This window comes from Phasianus colchicus, chromosome 5 (assembly GCF_987193195.1).
Source record: "Phasianus colchicus chromosome 5, bPhaCol1.hap1.1, whole genome shotgun sequence".
In the NCBI taxonomy this organism is placed as follows: domain Eukaryota; kingdom Metazoa; phylum Chordata; class Aves; order Galliformes; family Phasianidae; genus Phasianus; species Phasianus colchicus.
Window position 1 is genome coordinate 41,692,651 of NC_143440.1, and position 19,070 is coordinate 41,711,720.

At 38.0% G+C, this 19,070-nt stretch overlaps 1 protein-coding gene across 1 annotated transcript; it reads right to left on the minus strand.

Moving 5' to 3' along the window:
* Nucleotides 1-1,500: 1,500 nt before the first annotated feature.
* DIO2 (iodothyronine deiodinase 2) lies at nt 1,501-18,220 on the minus strand. The gene is made up of 2 exons (XM_031592884.2): nt 17,413-18,220; nt 1,501-6,751 (listed from the first exon to the last, which is right to left on the minus strand). Exons 1-2 carry the CDS (start codon nt 17,632-17,634, stop codon nt 6,134-6,136), a joined length of 840 nt encoding a protein of 279 aa, XP_031448744.1. The 5' UTR covers nt 17,635-18,220; the 3' UTR covers nt 1,501-6,133.
* Nucleotides 18,221-19,070: the final 850 nt, after the last annotated feature.

Sequence of the window (19,070 nt, forward strand, 5' to 3'; positions counted from 1 at the left end):
AAGGACATCAAAGGCTGACTAACTTTTAAAGAAGATAATGGAGAAAACTTCCCCTCCTATTTTCTGCATACCTAACCAATTGCCTAATCACAACAGTCAATGCAAATATTATATATATGAAAATCTGGGAAATACTGATTTTTGTGGGTTTCTTTTTCTCTCTTCTTGCTACCTGTTTTTTAATTTAATATAATAGGCAACATCTTACCAGGAACTTCAATCCTTAAGGTATTCATATTTGATTTACATTACCTAGAATGGTTGTTTCTTTCCTAGTCTGGTGATGTAGTGAGGCCTCAAGGTTTTGAACAGGATGCTCACTCACATAAGGTATTTCCAGAAGAGAAAAAATTGATATAAAGGACAATTGATACAAAGGTCATAACATGTCAGCCAGATTATAGGAATGTTCACATAGCTTAAGTCTTCTTTTAGTACTTTTGAGGATTACTTTTGCAACCTGAACTGGATAATGTAAAAAGATCTTTTGTTTTGTTTTCAAAGGCATGCCCAGCATACCATAGTGAACTTTTCTGCTCAGGACACAAAGATGTAACATTTTCCATATCTTTCCTGCTGGTGATTTCTTTTTATATTAATTCCCTATATTCACAAGTTGTTTTCAGATATAAGGTCCTTTAAGGCTTACTGTTACAAAGGTGACAAAGAGGAGAAAAATTGTAAAATATAGCTTAAATAACAAAGTGAGTTCGTTTCAGAAGTTGCAGGACTTTCTTCTATTTACATTTTTCTTACCTGTGACAGTGATTTTAGGCACCTCGATACAGAAAGGACATTGAAGTGCTGGAGCATGTCCAAAGAAGGGAAACAAGGCTTGTGAAGGGCTTGGAGAATATGCCTTACGAGGAGAGACTGAAGGAACTGCGGCTGTTTAGTCTGACAAAAGGAGGCTGAGGGGAGACCTTAGTTCTCTCTTCCAATATCTGAAAAGTGCTTACAGTGAGAGCGGAGTTGATCTCTTCTCACTGGTGACAGATGACAGGATGAGGGAAAATGGCCTGAAGTTGCACCAGGGTAAGTTTAGGTCAGATATCAGGAAACACTTCTTTACAGAAAGGGTGGTTAAGCACTGGAATACACTCCCCAGGGAGGTGGTTGAGTCATCATCCATGGATGTGTTTAAAAACCGTTTGGATGTGGTGCTCAGGGACATGATTTAGCAGAGCGTTGTTAGAGTTAGGGTACTATGGTCAGGTCGTGGTTGGACTCAATGATCTTTAAGATCTTTTCCAACCAGAGCGATTCTATGATTCTATGATTTTATTTTTCACATAAGTTTGCAGTTCATTATTTTTTTTCATGTTCACTGAAGTGGAAGCTGCGTGTTTTTTAAAAATTTTGTGTTCTTGAAAAAAGCATAAAAATAATTCCATGCAGACTCAATTGCTGTTCGAGTATCTCAATTTCTCTCTTAAATAAGGAAAACATAAGTCTCAGCATTTATGTTATTAAATACTTTATTTAAGTTTCCCTGGTTAAATGTCAATTCCACTGCACATTAATAACCAACATTAGAATAAAAAGACATAGAAGAGGTACATTTTTGTTTATAGTTTATTATAATATGAGAAAAAAAAATAAAAGAAATCAAGAAAACATATTTCACAGAGCACCATACTGTAACAAAATGTTGCTGGTTCTCCTATAAAGTGTATTTTTGACATTTAAACAATGACACACATAATCAGTACACAGGCATCTACACCCCAGAAATGTTAATGGCCCTAAAGAGACTCCCCTCCTTTCAAACACAGAAACACCAAGGTGCACAGAGGAATGCCAGTGTGAGAGCATCTGAACACCAACTGAGTCAATTACTCTTTTGTTAGTGCTCTTCATAAACACACAAGCATTCAGGTTTCACCTGGACTCTCTTCTTTGAAGTCTCTGCATTGGGTCCATAGGTAACTGAACATGGATCCAGTACTGACATGGTGTAGAACTGAACAAAACTGGCCAGTATTCCCTACCTGATACCTCTTATTGCTTTGGTTATAGTACTGAATGAAAGTCTGAACCATTAAACCTATACTCCACATCACAGAAAAGCCACTTTCACACATACAGAAATATAACCTCCATCCCCGCATACCTCAATGAATCACTGATACCCTTCTGAGAAGCTTTAAGGGTTTTCCCACCAAGATCACCTTCATACAAATGGTAGCATTTTCTAAGTGTTCAGACAGTTCTTTAACAACATGTTTTGGAATATCCTTCCTTCTTTTTAAAGGACAGGGCATGCTTTCCTGCTGCCTTAAATTTATGTCATTGTCTACACAAGCAACAGCAAAATGCTACTGTTTTCTGTACAAAATGTTTTACATTCATTTTATACAGTGCTAAGTAATGATGCTAAGCACAGAACAACATAGAACAATAGTCCAGAATGGCTATTTACCTTGCCCAAAAAGAAAAAGTACTGGAAGATTCCCATACTAATATTGAGGCACATTATTAGAGCCTCTATTACAAACACTAGTCTTCCAGAATACTTTCAGGCACCTATTTGGCAAGCGATTGCTCAATAAGTATGTCATACTGAAGCACCTTGAGTAATGTAGTTTAGCGCTCTCAAACAGTGAGAGTAAGAGATAAAAGTAAATCCAACCTCACAGTAGACTAGTCTAATGATGAAACAGGATGCTAACAAGGTAGCAAACTTTCTGCCTGGATACAAAATAGTCCACCTGACAATTTCATGTATCTGACATGCCTCCTTTTCTTTCATCAACTACAGAAAATGTATAAAGCTTAATTTCAAACTTTTCCTATAAGATATCTCAATCTTGCCAAGAAAAAGTTGAAGACCTTGTGTGTCTATCATACACTTACAGAACATATTTTTTTACTCTAAGCCAATGTCTTTTGAAATATTTCCCTTGCTTCCTGACTGCAAATTTTCTGGGGAAATTTAAGCATTTACAAAACGTATTTCTGTCTTGATATTCATTGAGGCTGAACCATCTTTAAGTTTTGGGCTGAGTAAAGCATTCACGTTGCCAAGAAAGAAATTAAGTTATTGTGTATTTTTTCTTGTGGAAAATCCTTGTGGATTTCCCATTTAGAGCAGCCAATTTTATAATTCTTTTATACTGTGTGATGAACAGGCATCTATGAATAGCAAGATACTGCACTAGGGCAAAATAACAGAAATCCAAAAGGAAAAAGAAAATGGACTTGAAAATTAACTGGAACTTTAGGTACACAAAGAGGTATTAACTAATTGAATAACTAATTCAGACTCCCTTCTCCAAGCTAAAGGTATGTTTTAACAGCTGTGCTAACCATTTCCCAGATAAACAGTTGAGATTTCATCTATATGATGAGGAAGAGAAGACAGAAAGAAAAGACTTGCTACTTTGAGTTTTACAAAGGATATGGAGATTTATGAAGTTTCGGATAACTAAGAATGTAATAAGGAAAAGATGCTGTGCTGGGTACACCAATGCATGCTTTCACTTGGACAAATATCCACAGCTCTACTCACCTGAGTAAAAGAACAGTGTAAAAAACAGAAGATTCAGAAAAAGGCAAAGAATCTATACAGAAGTGTGACTTATTGTTTGGCTTAAGAAAAAATAAGCCAAATGTAAACCAGTATGTAAATTTCTATGTATAGAATGTAAGCATTGACATATAAAAGAAAACTTGGGATCATTGTTTTTTATACCTTTCTAACATACAAGAGCAGGAGATAAGAATGACATATGAGCAGCTAATTCAAATCTTAAAATGAGGTTTGATTTTAGAATACCTACTTCGAGAAATAATCTCATAATTCTGGATTAGCCTCTCATAGAGATAAGGAGACATCAGTGATCACATTAGATACGACAAAACCAATAACATCTGAAAATAACAAAAATTCCAGAAGAAATTATTGCACCTTCACCTGAAGCATCTAATACAGTCAGAGGCAGGACACTAGATTAAATAAATCAAGGAGTTTGGCTGTCACTACTTTTATAATATTAGGTTTTAAAAATTCAGTGATATACCACATTTAGGTATGAGGATGAATAACAATCTTTCACGCTGAGCAATAAGTTACAGTAATATTAATGAATGGAAGGACAGAATGATTATTATTACTGGCCTTAGACACCACTTATACCACTTGTATACATGCATATGAATTCATACAAACATACAATGTATATTTATGTGCATACATACGTGTATACATAAACACGCACATACTCTTTCTGAGAAACTAGGCTCACCAAAAGGCCTGAAGAGCATTCTGTATACCCTTCTTCTGATACACTTTGCCAGGTCATATAAGCATGTTTATCTTCAATGGTCTCCAGAAGAAAATATAAGAAAGGGAAGTTTGAACCAGAAAATGGTAGAAATCACTCACGTTACTGTCATTTTAGATCTGTACTTGAAAATACATTTCCAAAGACCAAAATGAAATACACAGCATTAAAGAGACATTCTAAAAATTAAAATATGTATGTATTTTTTGTTCTTTCATATGTTAGTACTAATACATGTTTTCCTGATAGTTGGCAGGTTGAGAAATTAAAGGAACTAATTTGATTTTTTTACCCTGTTTACCTGTTTCATGTTTCTGTCAAAGCTGAGAAAATACTTGATAGTCCATCTCCTCTTATGAGTTTTCATGTCTAAGCTCTAACAGGTTAGCTCATTGTAAACATGTCCTTTTATCAGGCTTAATGAAAACATTTTAGTTTTTAATATATGTAAATTTGATGTCTACTCTAAATTGACATCGTCTCTTAAAACATAATTAAAATATTCCTCAAATCCATTCCTATGAAAATTCTGCCATCTTTCACACTTACTTTATTCACACTGTCCGCCCTGTTTTTCTGAGAAGGCTCTTGAGAGCACTAGTGAAACAAACACAGACTACTGTCTCATCCAAGAGCAGAAGAGCAGTTCATTAATTTTGAGGTTGCAAACTACTTAACTTTCAGCTAAACTAATCTAGCTATAAACTAATTGCAATTATCTAATACAGCAAAAATCAGCTTGGCTACATTTAACAGGTTAAGGGACAGATAGTTTTTCATTTCAGTGAGGTAAAGTATGTTGTATAAAAGATCCCCCATCCCCAAAATGCATCTTGTGGTCATTAACTCAAATAAAAATAAAACTAAAATTAAAAAACAAACAAACAACAACAACAACAAAAAAAGAGAGAAATAAGTTATTTTTTTAAAAATCTAGAAATGAAGCAACCTTTAAGTTTAGTTCTAGACAGAGAGAGTTCAAGGGGGAATAGAAAGAGAGAGAACAAGAGAATATTGATAAATGCATGCTGCTGCCAGCTCTGAGAACCAGGAGACGGCATCAACTGAGTTTTGTCTCGTGATACCAATAGTAGATGGCTCTTGCTGTGTTGTTACAAATAGTCCAAGTTTTTAGTTTTCAACGTGGATCATAATGGGCTTAACTGATCACCTTTCTCTTTTTGGTGCAACTTCAAAGATTTTAATATCTCTCTCAGCAGGCATAGGCCTACCTATTGGATGCAAACATATAGATAGAACTGCATCATTAATATACTGTGCAGAGATGTCCATAGAGAGTACAAATACCAGCATACAATGTTTCATCTTGATCATGTGCATGCACAATGCATTGCATGATGGTTTGCGTAGTCTCTAAACAAGAAAATCTTTACCGAGAGAGGAATGCCACACTCGACTGCATTTCTATGCAAAGTCATTGCAAGACCCTGGCTCATTCAAAATTGCTTGCGTTGGCCACAGGAAAGTGAAGAAATGCTATTGATGAATTGCACAGCATTTCTTTTCCATGGACTGTCTTTCAGGAAGCAAGGCTTCCAGCTCACCCCAGCATTGACGCTTCGCAAGATGGGTTCCTCCAGGAGACAAATCTTACCTCATCTCTCTTCCTGCACACCAGCAGCACGTTTCCTCCAGAGCCTCTTCACCTTTTCTGTCCCATAGGGAGTGCAGGAGTGGGATTCTTTTCTTACAATAATGGTTATGTGAGTTGGTTTATCATTTTCTTTTCCTAGTTCAACCTTGTTACCAATTGTGTTCTCCTGCTATCATCTGAAAGGCCTTATTCAAGCCAGCATATATTTTCCTTAATTCCCTTTTACATCACCTTAAAGGGACACATCTGTTGACATATCTTCCGTAGAGAATGGATTTCATCTTTTGCTGAAGTTTTGCTCTAACCAAAGACGAACCTCCTGAAGATTGTAGAAAAAGGGGCCTTTACCTCCCAGGTAGGCAATTTTTTGTCTCTGCACAATGCATACTCGCTCAAATGAAACCCCATAGGCCACATTGGCATTGTTGTCCATGCAGTCAGCCACCACTTGGCACTGAGGTGGCAAGGAGAAGCGTTCCAGGAGTTGGTAAGCAGCTGCACATCGATCTTCCTGATTCCTGTGCTTCTTAACTTCAAAGGAAGAGGGGGAGATACCAGGAGCAGCCCAGCCATCTGATGGGTGAGCCTCGTCAATGTAGACCAACAGAAAGTCAGCCACACCAGAGAACTCTTCCACCAGCTTGCTGAAGGCAGACAGCTGGCTTGTAAACGGTGGTCAGGTAGCTGAGCCGAAATTAACAACCAGTGGCCGCTCAGAGTTGGCAAAATCCAGAAGATGGCACTTGGTCCCACACTTGCCACCAACACTCTTCCAGCTGCTACCACTGCCATCATTGCCCTTGGCTATGTGGATTACACTGGAGTTTGGAGCTTCTCCTCCAAGTTTGACCTGACAACAGAACAAAGAATATTATAGAAAGTTAGCATGATTTCTTACCCAGTATTCTTTATGATTATTGTATTTAAATCAATAATTACATATTCAAGTAGTACTGCAGTTGCCCACGTGGGCACTAGCATGGGGATTCAGGATTTTTCAAATCTTTAGAAGCATCAGCATCAAAAAGTTCATCTAGTCCATCCCTACTCACAGGAAAATGTGTCATTCTTGACATGCACACCACTGCATTATTGTTAGAAAATTGGTTCCAGGACCTGTTTTGTCCTGTCTACCATAAACATAGCCTTGTCAACTCTTTTATGTTTGCAGACTCTAACTTGCTTTCAGGTATACTACCCTCTGTTTCTTTTAACTTTTTTTCTTCATTCTTCATCTAATTACTTCATTAGTTCCACAAGTTAAACCTGTTTATACATTCCAGATATTTGCTTTTTCCATCATAACAGTTTTGGAAAAACAGTAAACTATTGACTAAGGGTTAGCTAATGAGCTGTTGTAGTGCCTAGGTTTCATTTTTCACCTTTCTAGATTTTCCTCATCATAGAATTGTGTACTTCACCAGCCCAGCCTGAATCTAGTGCTTTGCACTCATCTCCATTGATCAGCATCCCATATTTCCGATTCTTCAGAATCATTCTGCATTAAATTCCTGATCTTCATAGCATACGTTGTGCCCCTCAATTTTGAGAAATTGGAAGATTTTATGTGTGTTCTCTTTCATCCTGCAGTCCAAAAATGAAAATAGTCAGAGTAACAAGCAGAAGAGACATCTCTGCATATGCAGACTGAACACATCATTCTGTTTTGACAGTGGACCGTTGATAACAGCGCTCTTCAAATCACTCAATTAGTGATCAAGTGATTAATTCCCTTCTATTGCAGTGCTTCTCTAGAAGATTGGATGAAAACAGCAAGAAAAGGGGAAAGTTTTGATGACAGCTCAAGTAAGATGAAGTAAAAGTTAGTTGTTCTTAGACTAATCCCAGAAGTAATTCGGATCCAACAGGCAATTGTGAAATCCAGCAGACATTTGTCTGAAATTCCCTTCCTACAAAAAGACAGAACATTATCTCTCAGCTGGGACTGCCAGAATAAGGTGGTGCCTGCAGAGGGCTCTAAGATCCTTAGCTGATAACTGCTGTGGAATCACAAAGTCTTTCTACAGAAGAACAATTAGTTTTAATGAGTTCTGTCACAGCAATTCTTATGCATCTGCCTTTAACAAATCTCTAGTATAACTATGCAATTACCCTATGTTATTTCTCTATCACTGTCTTTTACTCCTGTTGATAATGTTTAAAAGTGTTGCTTCAAAGGACATATACAGGCCAAATTCTGAAGTTCTTAATTCTTCATTCACTTCCTTTTGAAGCCACTCCACATGAAATCAATAGAAGTTAACACCAAATGAGAACTGTGTAAAATGTGATTAAATTACTGATTTAGGGTACATTTTTAAACTATATTACATTACAAGGCATTCTGATGAGTCAGATATAGTAAGAAGCTGAGTTAACAGGTGAATACTTAATAGATGTATTTGCTGCTCCACACAGATATAGAGGCAAGTACCTTGTAGATACTGGACCCTGCATTTCTCCCGAGAATCCTGACTAAACTGGGCAAATCTATAGTTATTCATGACTCCTCATTATTTCATCAGAATAGCAATTGAATCAGAGTCCAACCAAAGCAGATTTTGTAAGACTCTCCGTTTAATGACACCAGAATTTACAATTACATGAGAAAGTCCCACAGTATGTTGGTGCAGGATTTAAATATCATTTCAACTATTTTCTGTGGAGCAAATGGAGATGGAAATGTGATGCCATGCGCTCAAATTTCAGTAAGAGAGAGAACAATGGAAATAAAAGTACCCAAGACCCTTAAATCTCTCCAGGCCAAGCATGTAGTGATGACACCTCTGGAAATAGATGTGCAGCTGCACAGCAGTCAAGGGGAGTAAGTGCTGCCCCAGGAAGGCACAGCCCTCCATGGTCCCTGCGCATCATGCACTGTCTGCTAGAGCCATGGTAAGATAAAAAAAATAGGCTTGGAAACAAGCAAATTTTGAAATAAATAAGTTTAAGATCTGTTGTGTGAGTGGGCTCTCCATTGAACTCAAGGAAGGAAAAGGGCTGTATCTCAACTCTTCTCCATAGAATAAATGATCTCTCTGGAGAGAGGCAGGTTCAGACACTCAGGCTGTAGTGTTTGTCCATGTTACAAGAGACTCAACTTGCAGCATCTAAGAGGTGCTATACTTACTTCCTTACAGGTAGTAAATACTCTTCTGCAGAGCTGTTGAACATTTCATTTCTCTCTTATATAATTCACCATTATATGCAATAAGATAAGTAAAGCAGAAGTCTGTATGGTAAAGATCAGATATAAGGAAAAAATACAAGGTTCAAGATCATCTGTAAATGATCCGATCATTCTAAGGGCTGCATTCATCCACAAGCCAGACAGACAGTTCCACAGTTTAAGCTGACAATTTCCAAAAAACATAATATCTGCACGACCCCTATATTCCCCTTACCTAGAAAGCTTAACCATTCTTACACTACCGAGCAATTGATTTTTCAAGGCTGAGTTGCCCCAAATCCATCTTTTGAGCAAAGTATGACAAGTGCCGTTGTCTGTGCTGCTGCACCCACTCACTGGATAAATAATGGACCTCAGTATTAAAGAGCATGTGCTCAATCAGTCAAGGAAAAGAAGTAATTACATGTGATTTGTCTCATAAATTGCAATTGAACAACACACTTTCAATTCCTGTTATATGCCAGCACTTTTCAAAGGAGAAGAAAATAAAGGTAAAAAGGACAGAAGTGAGTACAACTGAGCAGCAAATAAAGTTGCTCAGGAGACAAGAAACTTTTGAGCAAACTGTTGCTCTGACTCTTCAGATTCTATTTTGACAACACTATTATGACCAAAAACACTCTAACCAACACTAAGATCTTTAACTGAGAAACCACAGTCTTTTCCTTAATCATATTTGTGCAGAAAGAGAGGCTAAATATTCTAAGTTCCTCATTACCAACTCTTTGCTCAGGCCTACCAAATGCTTCTTTTCCTGGGGAAGTTTGCAAACCATGAAAGAACAGACTAACAAAACAACTCCAATTGAGCACCAATGTATGAATGCCCTTCAACTACTATTCAACAGTGATTCCAGTAACTGTAATGCATTTCACTCTTCTCCAACGATGCATGCTTGTGTCCCACCTACCGTATTTCTTACTGTCAAAAAAATAGATAGATTTAGGAAATTAGGTAGAAATATATCATCTGCTACCTTACAGCAGTTTCTCTTCATTTCCCACAGCCACGAAGTGAGTCTCATGGCCGTAGGTTACCTATCGTGTTAATTTTTGTTTCTAGGAGTGCTTGTGTTGTTTATTTTTTCCCCTTAATGAGACATCCTTGCCAAGAGGGCATTCACAAGGCATTTTCTGCTCTTGTAGAAGAGTAATTAGGTCGGTGCCTTGTTCCATGCAGTGTCAGGCACTCCAAAAAACAGCCCTGCCCAGTCGTTAATGCTCAAACACAAGCAGCGGTATCTCCACTAATTGGTCTTGATGAAGCGCTGACGTTCCCAAAGGAACTCTTTATTTCACCAGGCTCGGGAACCGATTGACACAGGATGACAATATCATCCTTGCTGATCATCTGCATTGTGGACTTGGTTGTCTTCTTTGTTGTTATTTATTGAAAGAAAAAATAGCTCTTGGAAAAGAAAATCAACACAATGGGAAAATAAACAAAAAAGCCATGTATTCAGCCAAACCGCTTTTGAAATCTTACACAAAGGCAGGCAAAATATATATTCTGAGAAACAAACTAGCAGAATATCCCTCACACGCAATCCAGCTTTTCTATAATCACGTACTTATGTGTGTGATGATTCGAGCACTGAGCTGGAGCATTCTGGACAGCAGACAGAGGTGGAAACCAGGCCACCTGTCCCTGCAAAACACATGTGGTAAGCACAGCACGCGTGCAAGCCAGCCTGGCCCTAAAGAACTGACTTGCATTGTTAGGGTGAATTTTTGTTTGCTTGAGAGCCTCGGTACCGCATCTCCACCTCTGAATGCGGAGAGAGTAAAAGGGAGCAAGGCTGTTGATGTTTAACATGCAGACTGAAAAAATGAAGGAGACTTAGGTGCAAGAAAGAAAACTATGTTCATAAATTACAAGCTAGAAATAGTGCATACTGCTAACTTTTTTGCTCATGCTCCACGAGAATAAGAAAAAGCCCGTGGACAGAATATGACCTCCTCATTTACCTTTTCTTTTTTGTTGTTTTGCTTTTATCAGCTTTAGCATAACTCTCTTGGGATTCTGTGCACTGAAATACGGCTTTCATTCCCCGCATGAGAGATTTTCAAACAGTTTGGCAGACCTATTAGGCTGTGTCAAACCCCTAAAGAAAATAGGTGTTGCCAGACAATTAGCAGTCTGTGATATTAGCCATTTAAATACAGACATGCTGTGCTTGGGACTGGAGTCCAGCAGTTGGTTGTGAACTGAATCCCTGGAGTTTTTTGCTCTTTTTCATATTCCATGCTTTCCTTTGATTTGATTCCATTCAGCTAAACAAAGCCTCCAAATAGCCTGATATTTCTCAGCACTTCATCCAAATAATAATCAGATTCTGGCTGCAGAAGTATACATATTATTATTTTTGCTTTCTCCTAGCAGTGGGTAAAATTTACCGGAGGTTCTTGTTTGGAGTAGTGTACAGGAAAGGGAACTCTTCATTTATCATGGGGAGGTTTGCATTAAGATACTTGAGTACCTGAACTGGGGAGCAGAGATTGAAATTTACTAGAGTTCCTCCAGAGTCCAGAGTCTTTTTTAGGATCAGGTGTGTGAAGCTGAGGGAGGGAAGTGGGAGACAAATTAAAAGGTCACAGTCCGGATAAAAATAACTAGTCAAACAATGTCCTCTTTATTTAAAAACTGCCAGTCCCAGAAATGAGTATGCATGGCAAAAGGAAAGTATAAAGGAGCTTTTTGCCTTACATTCTCATAAAGAAAAAGACAATTCTATTTCCCCTGATCAGAGAGATTATAGCAATCTTCCCTATAGCTTATGGTCCCCTAAAGATGGGAGCAAAGCCCATGACATTGTGTCCTCTGGGGCAACTGTCCACCTGTGGGCCACAGGCTGCTCTTACTGACCCTACCTACAGACACCAGAGGCCTGCACTGACAGGCTGGTTAACCAGCACTGCCTGGGTAGCAGACACACAGGAGACATTTGACAGTACTTTGAAGGATTATTCATTCCTCAGCTTTAGCACTGTATGAACTCACAGTAGTGGTTTTGCTGGAGAGGCAGAGCTTAGTGCAAGGACCAGGTGTGATTGTTTCTAATGATGCACAATAGCTAATTTTCATATATATATTTTAAGGTCAAACTGGTGCTTCCAGAAGTTTCACAAAAACATAAGCAGTCTTTTCAATCAGTTCAAGCAAGGATTTTCCCTACATAAGGGCAAAAGCAGAAAACTGTACAGATTTAGGAAATTGTTAGACCCTCAAAATAAAGTGGGTAGGACTTGCATGCAGAGCAAGAGTCCCCATATTTCTTCTCCTATTCTTTGTCTGCCTTGAATGTTTAAACTGCAAGCTCCTTGGGACAAACTCCCTGCTGCTCTTGTTTAGGACATCTTCCAGCACAATGGCTCCCTGATCTAGGTTGGTCCCTAAACACGTTTATAATAAACACGATTAAATATTAATAAAAATGACAATGTTCTAATAATAATGACAATGACACGCTAAATCCTGTAGAATTTATGTTCCAAACACTGCAGGAAAGGTTTTAATTGTGGATTTGTTTTGTTTTTCGTTTCTTTCATGATTGTTTTTATTTGAAAATGTCTATGAAAACAATTCTGCTAACTCTGAAGATCATAAAGACAGTAAAAGCTTTTAATACCACACAATGTCTAGCCCTAAACCCTAAAACTACACAACACTCACCCTTTAGGAGAGCATTTATTTCACAATTTGGCTTTATGACTGTCAACTGCAGACTTCCATACCTTAAAAAAAGTATATAAATTATGTCTTTCTTCCAATCAAAAAGGATGACCAAAATGCAGCAAAAGAGCAAGTAAAAGACATGTCTTTCTGTTACCTTCACATCCTTCTTTGCGATAATGTTGCACAGCATGCACTTAACGTCTGAAAAGTTGACCTTTCTCCATTCTGTCCTCTTTTGCATACAGTTTTGGGCTTTTTTAAACAATAAATGTGCCTGTTAGGCAGGCAGAAGTATTGAAAAGTAATTTAACTCTGCCCTCCTGAAGTTGGGAAGATCTCGATGGGCCTGAAGCAGAGGTGGGCTTGTGTTCTGAGGCTGGGACTTTCTGCCAGAACCCCCATCCCTGTTGAGCCTGCAATGTCAGCACTCACTGTTGGCCCTTTCTAAAGGTAATGGAAAGTTGTACAACTACACATACATATCTGTTATGATCCCCTTATGGAGATATAACCTTGCCAATCGTTTGAGAGCATCAGGAAGATGCCACTGAGAAAAAATAACTGGCAGAGGGCCTCCTCTCGAAAAACCACATTATGGTGCAGAATAGAAAGGATTTCCTCTAGGGTAGCCTTACAGGGCTGTGTTGGGGGCCAGAAACAGAAACTGCATTGCCAAAACAGTAAGATTGCATCAGGTACTGGAAACTGCCCAGTGCAAGGCTTAACCATGGGCACTACTGCACTCATTTTAAAAACAGCTTAGACAACAATTTCTCACCTTTAGAATCATAGAAATGGGTTTCATACCAGTACTAAATGAAGCACGGAATTTACTAGGTGAAAAAAATATATATTAAAAGGATATACAATATTCTTTTCAAAATGTCTCTAGGTTTTCCTCTGGAAATTTCTAAGATACATAACACAGTGTATGCGCTGTAGGCTAGAACAGATGCTTCACTGCATTTGTATAGATGAAACCATACAATTTATGCAGAAGGTATTCTAACACACTCCCAAAACTTCTGTTTTTACTCTCTTAGAGTGGGTGTGCGTGCACCCATATCTACATGTGTATACAGGTATATACACGTATGTGTATACATATGTGGAGAAATGGAAGTGGACTGTCTTCTGTAAGAGCAAATTTATATCTATGCTTTGCATTTGTACACATACCTATGTACAGATATAGAGACAGATACACGTGTGCATATATATCTGTACACATAAAAAAATGTATGAATGTGTAAATACCTATACACAGATGCATACAAGATTTTCTCTTCAGGAGTCAATCATCTTGTTTTTTGTAGATAAGAAAGCACAGCAGTAAATTTGAAAAATAATAGCTAAATAAAATAGTAGCACCCTTCCAGTTAAATAAAGTTAACAAAACTTGTCTGCTAGCTCTATTTATCTCTTATGACAACTAATTTGATCCTAATGACTCCCTTATTGTAATGTAAGACATGTTTGCCTCTTGGGAAAGGATAGGAGAAGGTTCCTTAAATGACAAAGATGTTGCGATGTACAGTACCAGCACTGAGTGTGACAGATACTGAACTTCAGGGCTAAGGAAGTAAAAAGAGATATATTAATCTTTGATAAAATTCACATGAGAAATCAAAGATAAATAAGACCAGTCACTTTTATTCTGGTTGGACAGTAAAATGTAGGGAAAATAAATCAAATAAAATATCATTGAAAGAGAATATAGAAGACATTCTATACACAAAACATCAAATTGTGCATTGTTTGTCCACTGAGAATATTAAAATTTACAGCTGTTGCTAAGTAATCTTGCCTCTTAAATAAGTGCCTTAACCAAAAAATCATGGGTAGCCATACTTAGGAACAACAAAGAACAAAAGGAAGTTCAAATTTGAGTAAGATATTAAAGTTTTTCTGCAGGAGAAAATGCATCAGTATCTTGTTTTCAAATATACTCTAGTTATTCACAAAAAAATCTCTTGTACTCTAGTTTCTAAACAAAGTCACTCAGTTCTTTGTGTGCTCATCAGAACTCATTTCTTAGAATAAATTCACTGTTAAACTAGAACCCAGTATTTACCCACTGATTTTTCTCTGGAATGGCTTTCAGTAAATTTTCCAGTAAATACAAATAGACCATGAAGTACTTTTATGCAATATGCTGTGAAAAGTGCTCAGGAAGAATTCTGTGTAAGTGACACAAACATAGTACAACCAAGTATAGTTACTGCTCTGATCCAGGCTTCTGCTAAGCTTTGGTCTACTTCTTCATCTTCAGTTCTGCTAATCTAGCCAAAAATCTGTGATTATCTCATAAATATTCCGGAATGGAATGAGTTCAAGCACCTGCTTAATTACTTTGCTAATACCTGGCTATAGCTAGAAAACTGGAGCAATAAGCAATCAAAGTTATGACACAGACTGTATTTAGCTTTACTATTTAGTATCTTGATTCCATAATATTTTCATTTCTTACCTTGGCTAAGATTAAGATATGAAAACTGGAGAATATCTTTCAGGACTGAGGAAAAAGATATTTTAAGGAAAAGATGCTTCATAGGACAATTCAACATATGTCACTACTTCTCTCATTTTCTAAGCTCTTATGTCATAGAACATTGTACATTTCATATTTTTTCACCTCTACCAACTCTGTAATAGAGATGATTCTCCTCCTTCAGCTAACATTGCTCCATTTATTATCACCTCTATAATTCGATCTCTACAATTATCAACCTCTCTGTGTCAATCAGCGTTTTCCAATAACTTTCTAGCCTGTGGCCCATAATTCTGTAAAGTAAAAAGGGGCCTTTCAATTATTTGTCAGTCAGTTAGTTTTGTCTTAAGGGCAGCTGTCATGAATGAATTATTTACACTTTTTGGAATGAGGTGAGAAAATTTGGTTACATTTATACACATTTTTTCTGCTGAATTCATTCCAGAGACTGTAGAGATTGATTGGCCTGGGCAATCTATGTCATTTAATGGTGATAAGGAAGATATCTAAAAGCTACGAATTCATTGCCAACACCAAAAACAGCACAAAGCCACCCTAACTACAACTTCCATTGTTGACGCTAACAGTACTGAGGAAAATGTAAAGTACTACTTTAAGAAAAGTATAGTTTTAAGCAAAAAGAGACTGGAGATATTTCATGACTATGTGAATCCCTACCACTCCACACCTTCTGCAGAACTTGGGCCTCATACAGGTCAAAATTTTGGAAAGTGGAAATTTGGCTGTTGCAGAGTTGCACTGCTGACATCCTTGTGAGCCTTGTCCAAGTCATATATTAATTGTCCTGTCTTGCCTCATCTTTAAAATGGTAACAATAGTGTTCACCAACCCATTTAACGCTGAAAAATCTGCTTCTTAATGTTTGTGAAAAGACTAAAACCAGAAATTAGAAGGGATAGGAGAATAGTGAACTTCAGTATTCAGCATTACTTTATTTGGATAGCCAGCTGGCTGATTCCTAGTGTGGCAATAAGAGGTTGACCCATTTGGCAAAGACTAATGTTATTTATATTTGTCTTATACTGAAAATTAACATCTCTGTGGCTTTGGTTTCAGACTAAACAGCTTGTATTCTATATCAAAAAGCCAGCAATCACCAGCACCACCAGCTCTTCATTTCTCCAGGTAAGAGTAAATACTGAGAGGATGTAAAAGGGGTCTAGGGGATGAGAGAATACAAAAATAATTATTTCAAAAGATACAGAGCTATTGTTTGGATAGGACCCTGATGACCTCATGACATCACTAGGTGTATTAAATTAGATGGTCTAAATAAGACAACACATTAACAGACTAAGTACTGTTTTGGAAGCCACAGGGCTCTGAATCCAGCTCTTCTACTTACTAACTGGGTGGCCTGTTTAAGAAATTTCATCTTTTTGTGTCTACTTTCTCAACATATAAAAGGGAGTTATAACCACCACATGAGACCTGGGCAGTACCAATGGGTAATGTTTGTACAAAACTTTAAAGTGGAAAAAAAAAAAAAAAAAAAAAACCAAACATGTTGCATAACTGCTATTAGCATTATTAACTTAAATCACCAGGCAGCTGTCCCTCAGTCAGTCAAGTTCATTTTTAATCTCTGACACGTCCTCACTGCTTTCAGGAGGAAAAAAGGCTCACTGTTTCACTCCATGCCCAGTTTTACTATTACCTGAATTCTTCTTCCAATCTAAAATACATATGTAAGAGAAAACGGTAGTGTAATGACAAAGATTCGGTTTTATCCTTTACACTAATTAAAGCAATTCTATGTTAGGTAGAGAACATTTGAATATCTAGAGCTCTATCTCAAGATGCACTCTTTGCATAATCTCTGAGGATCTCACACGGCAAACAACAACTTAAAAAGCATTTAGAACGTTGTACAGTTACTCTTATGTGCAGATCTCAAAGTACTTTGTAAACATTGTTATTCCCACTGGCAGGGAAACTGAGGCACGGCTAAGTGATATGGCAGTGGTTGTACAAAGAGTGAGTGGCAGAGAAGAGCCAGCAGCTCTCCAGTCTCTCAGCTCCAAACTACAAGCACTGCTCCCTTCTACTTTTACCTCTCCCACCAAACTTAACTTCAAACAGGGGATTCTGTGCAGCTGCCCACCCCAACGTGCCGGTGCCGACCCGCACCCACCTGCTTGTAGGCGTCCAGGAGGAAGCTGTTCCAGACGCAGCGCAGCCCCTCCGAGGTCAGCATCCTCCGCCACTCACCGCGCGCAGACTTAGAGCGGCTCAGAAACAGCACCATGTGCTTCAGGAGGATCACAGAGTCATACAGCGCAAGGAAGAGGCAGTTGGAGAAAAAGACCGGCAAGATCTGAAGCGTGATCAGCAAATCCACACTTAACAGACCCATCTTCCTTGCTGCTTCTCTTCTGCCGGATGAATTCAGCTCCCTTTTTTGCCCCGTACTCTCATTTACAGAAGCAAAGTAAAAAGCTTGTTAAAAGCCTCATTAGCCTCTCTCCGTCTCACTCTTCAAAATGAGCAGAGATGGTTAAATATGAGCAGGCTGGTTAAAACCATAACTGCATGGTACTCATTCAACTCAAAGCTGCTAAATTTTCAGAAACTAAGATGTTAACAGAAGTTCTTCCCTTAACTAGGAGACCTTCTGATTTTGCTAAAGAGAGAGGCAGCTGTGCTTCCAGCTCCCTGCAGATACCAAATTTAAGCTGAGATTGTTAATTGTTAACTTTCCAGCGCTATCCCATTGTTTCTCAGCTATTTAAGCACTGAACAGACCTCCCGCTCCTGTGTCAGTAAAGCTAGCTACCAGGTGCTGCAACACTTTTGTTAAAAAAGGTTTATGGACATACAAACTTTCAGTTCCTTACTCCCTTCCTCCTCCCTCTCTTTCCCTCTCTCCCCCCCTCCCTCTCTCCGTTCCTGCCTTCCTCCTCTCGCCCTGTCTCTTGCTATCTGCCTGTGGTGCAAAGTGCTTTTTCCTCTGGAGTTCTTGCTTGCTTCCCTGAAGCCTTTTATACATTCCCTGGCTAATTGCTGCAATAGAGAAATGAAACCCTAATCTTAGCAAAGATCTTGACGTCAATGTAAAAGAGGGCTTTACTTTGGCCAGGACTGCAGTGAATAGAAAAGTGAAATTCTCAAAACTTTTTTTTTTTTTTTTTAAGAGACAGACAGCAAGGGTGGAACGCTGCTTTGCTTTGAAAAGGAAAGAGGAAAAAAAAAAAAACAATATGCTTCTGACTGCTCTTAAGAAATGCTTTCAAATTTTGGAAGAGGTATTTTCATATGACGTGGAAAGTGACACAGCAACGCAGGCTGCTATTGTGGATGTTGTTGTTTTGGTTTTTTTTTTTTTCTCATGGCTGTTTTTTTCTTTGCCCTTTTGTCTTTTCCAGGAAGGTATGTGAGGTGATGCATCCCAAGAAAGGGCATATTTATGTACAGTTTTCTCCCACCTCCATTAGGTACAGCATGTATAGTGTTTAAATATCTTTTTTTACCTTCTTGATATTTAAAAGAAACATAAGTAAACACTCAGAATTGACTTCGTTTACTGATATGTAAGAGAAGATGCTAAGAGAAAAAGAAAAAATGAGTCTCCCTATTCAAAAAAATGTTACATCTTTAAATGCTGTTAATCGGCTGAGCTTCAAAGACTTCAGTATTCCTTATGATAATTATCTACATACTAGTCTAAAAAGAATAAGTCATTTTTAGCTATAAGTTGGTTAAACAAATATCTTAAGCCTCCCTTGTAGCCCCATGCTGAATGTTTTTTTGTTGTTCCTGTTCATTCATTTCTCTTTATTCCACCCCTCTTCG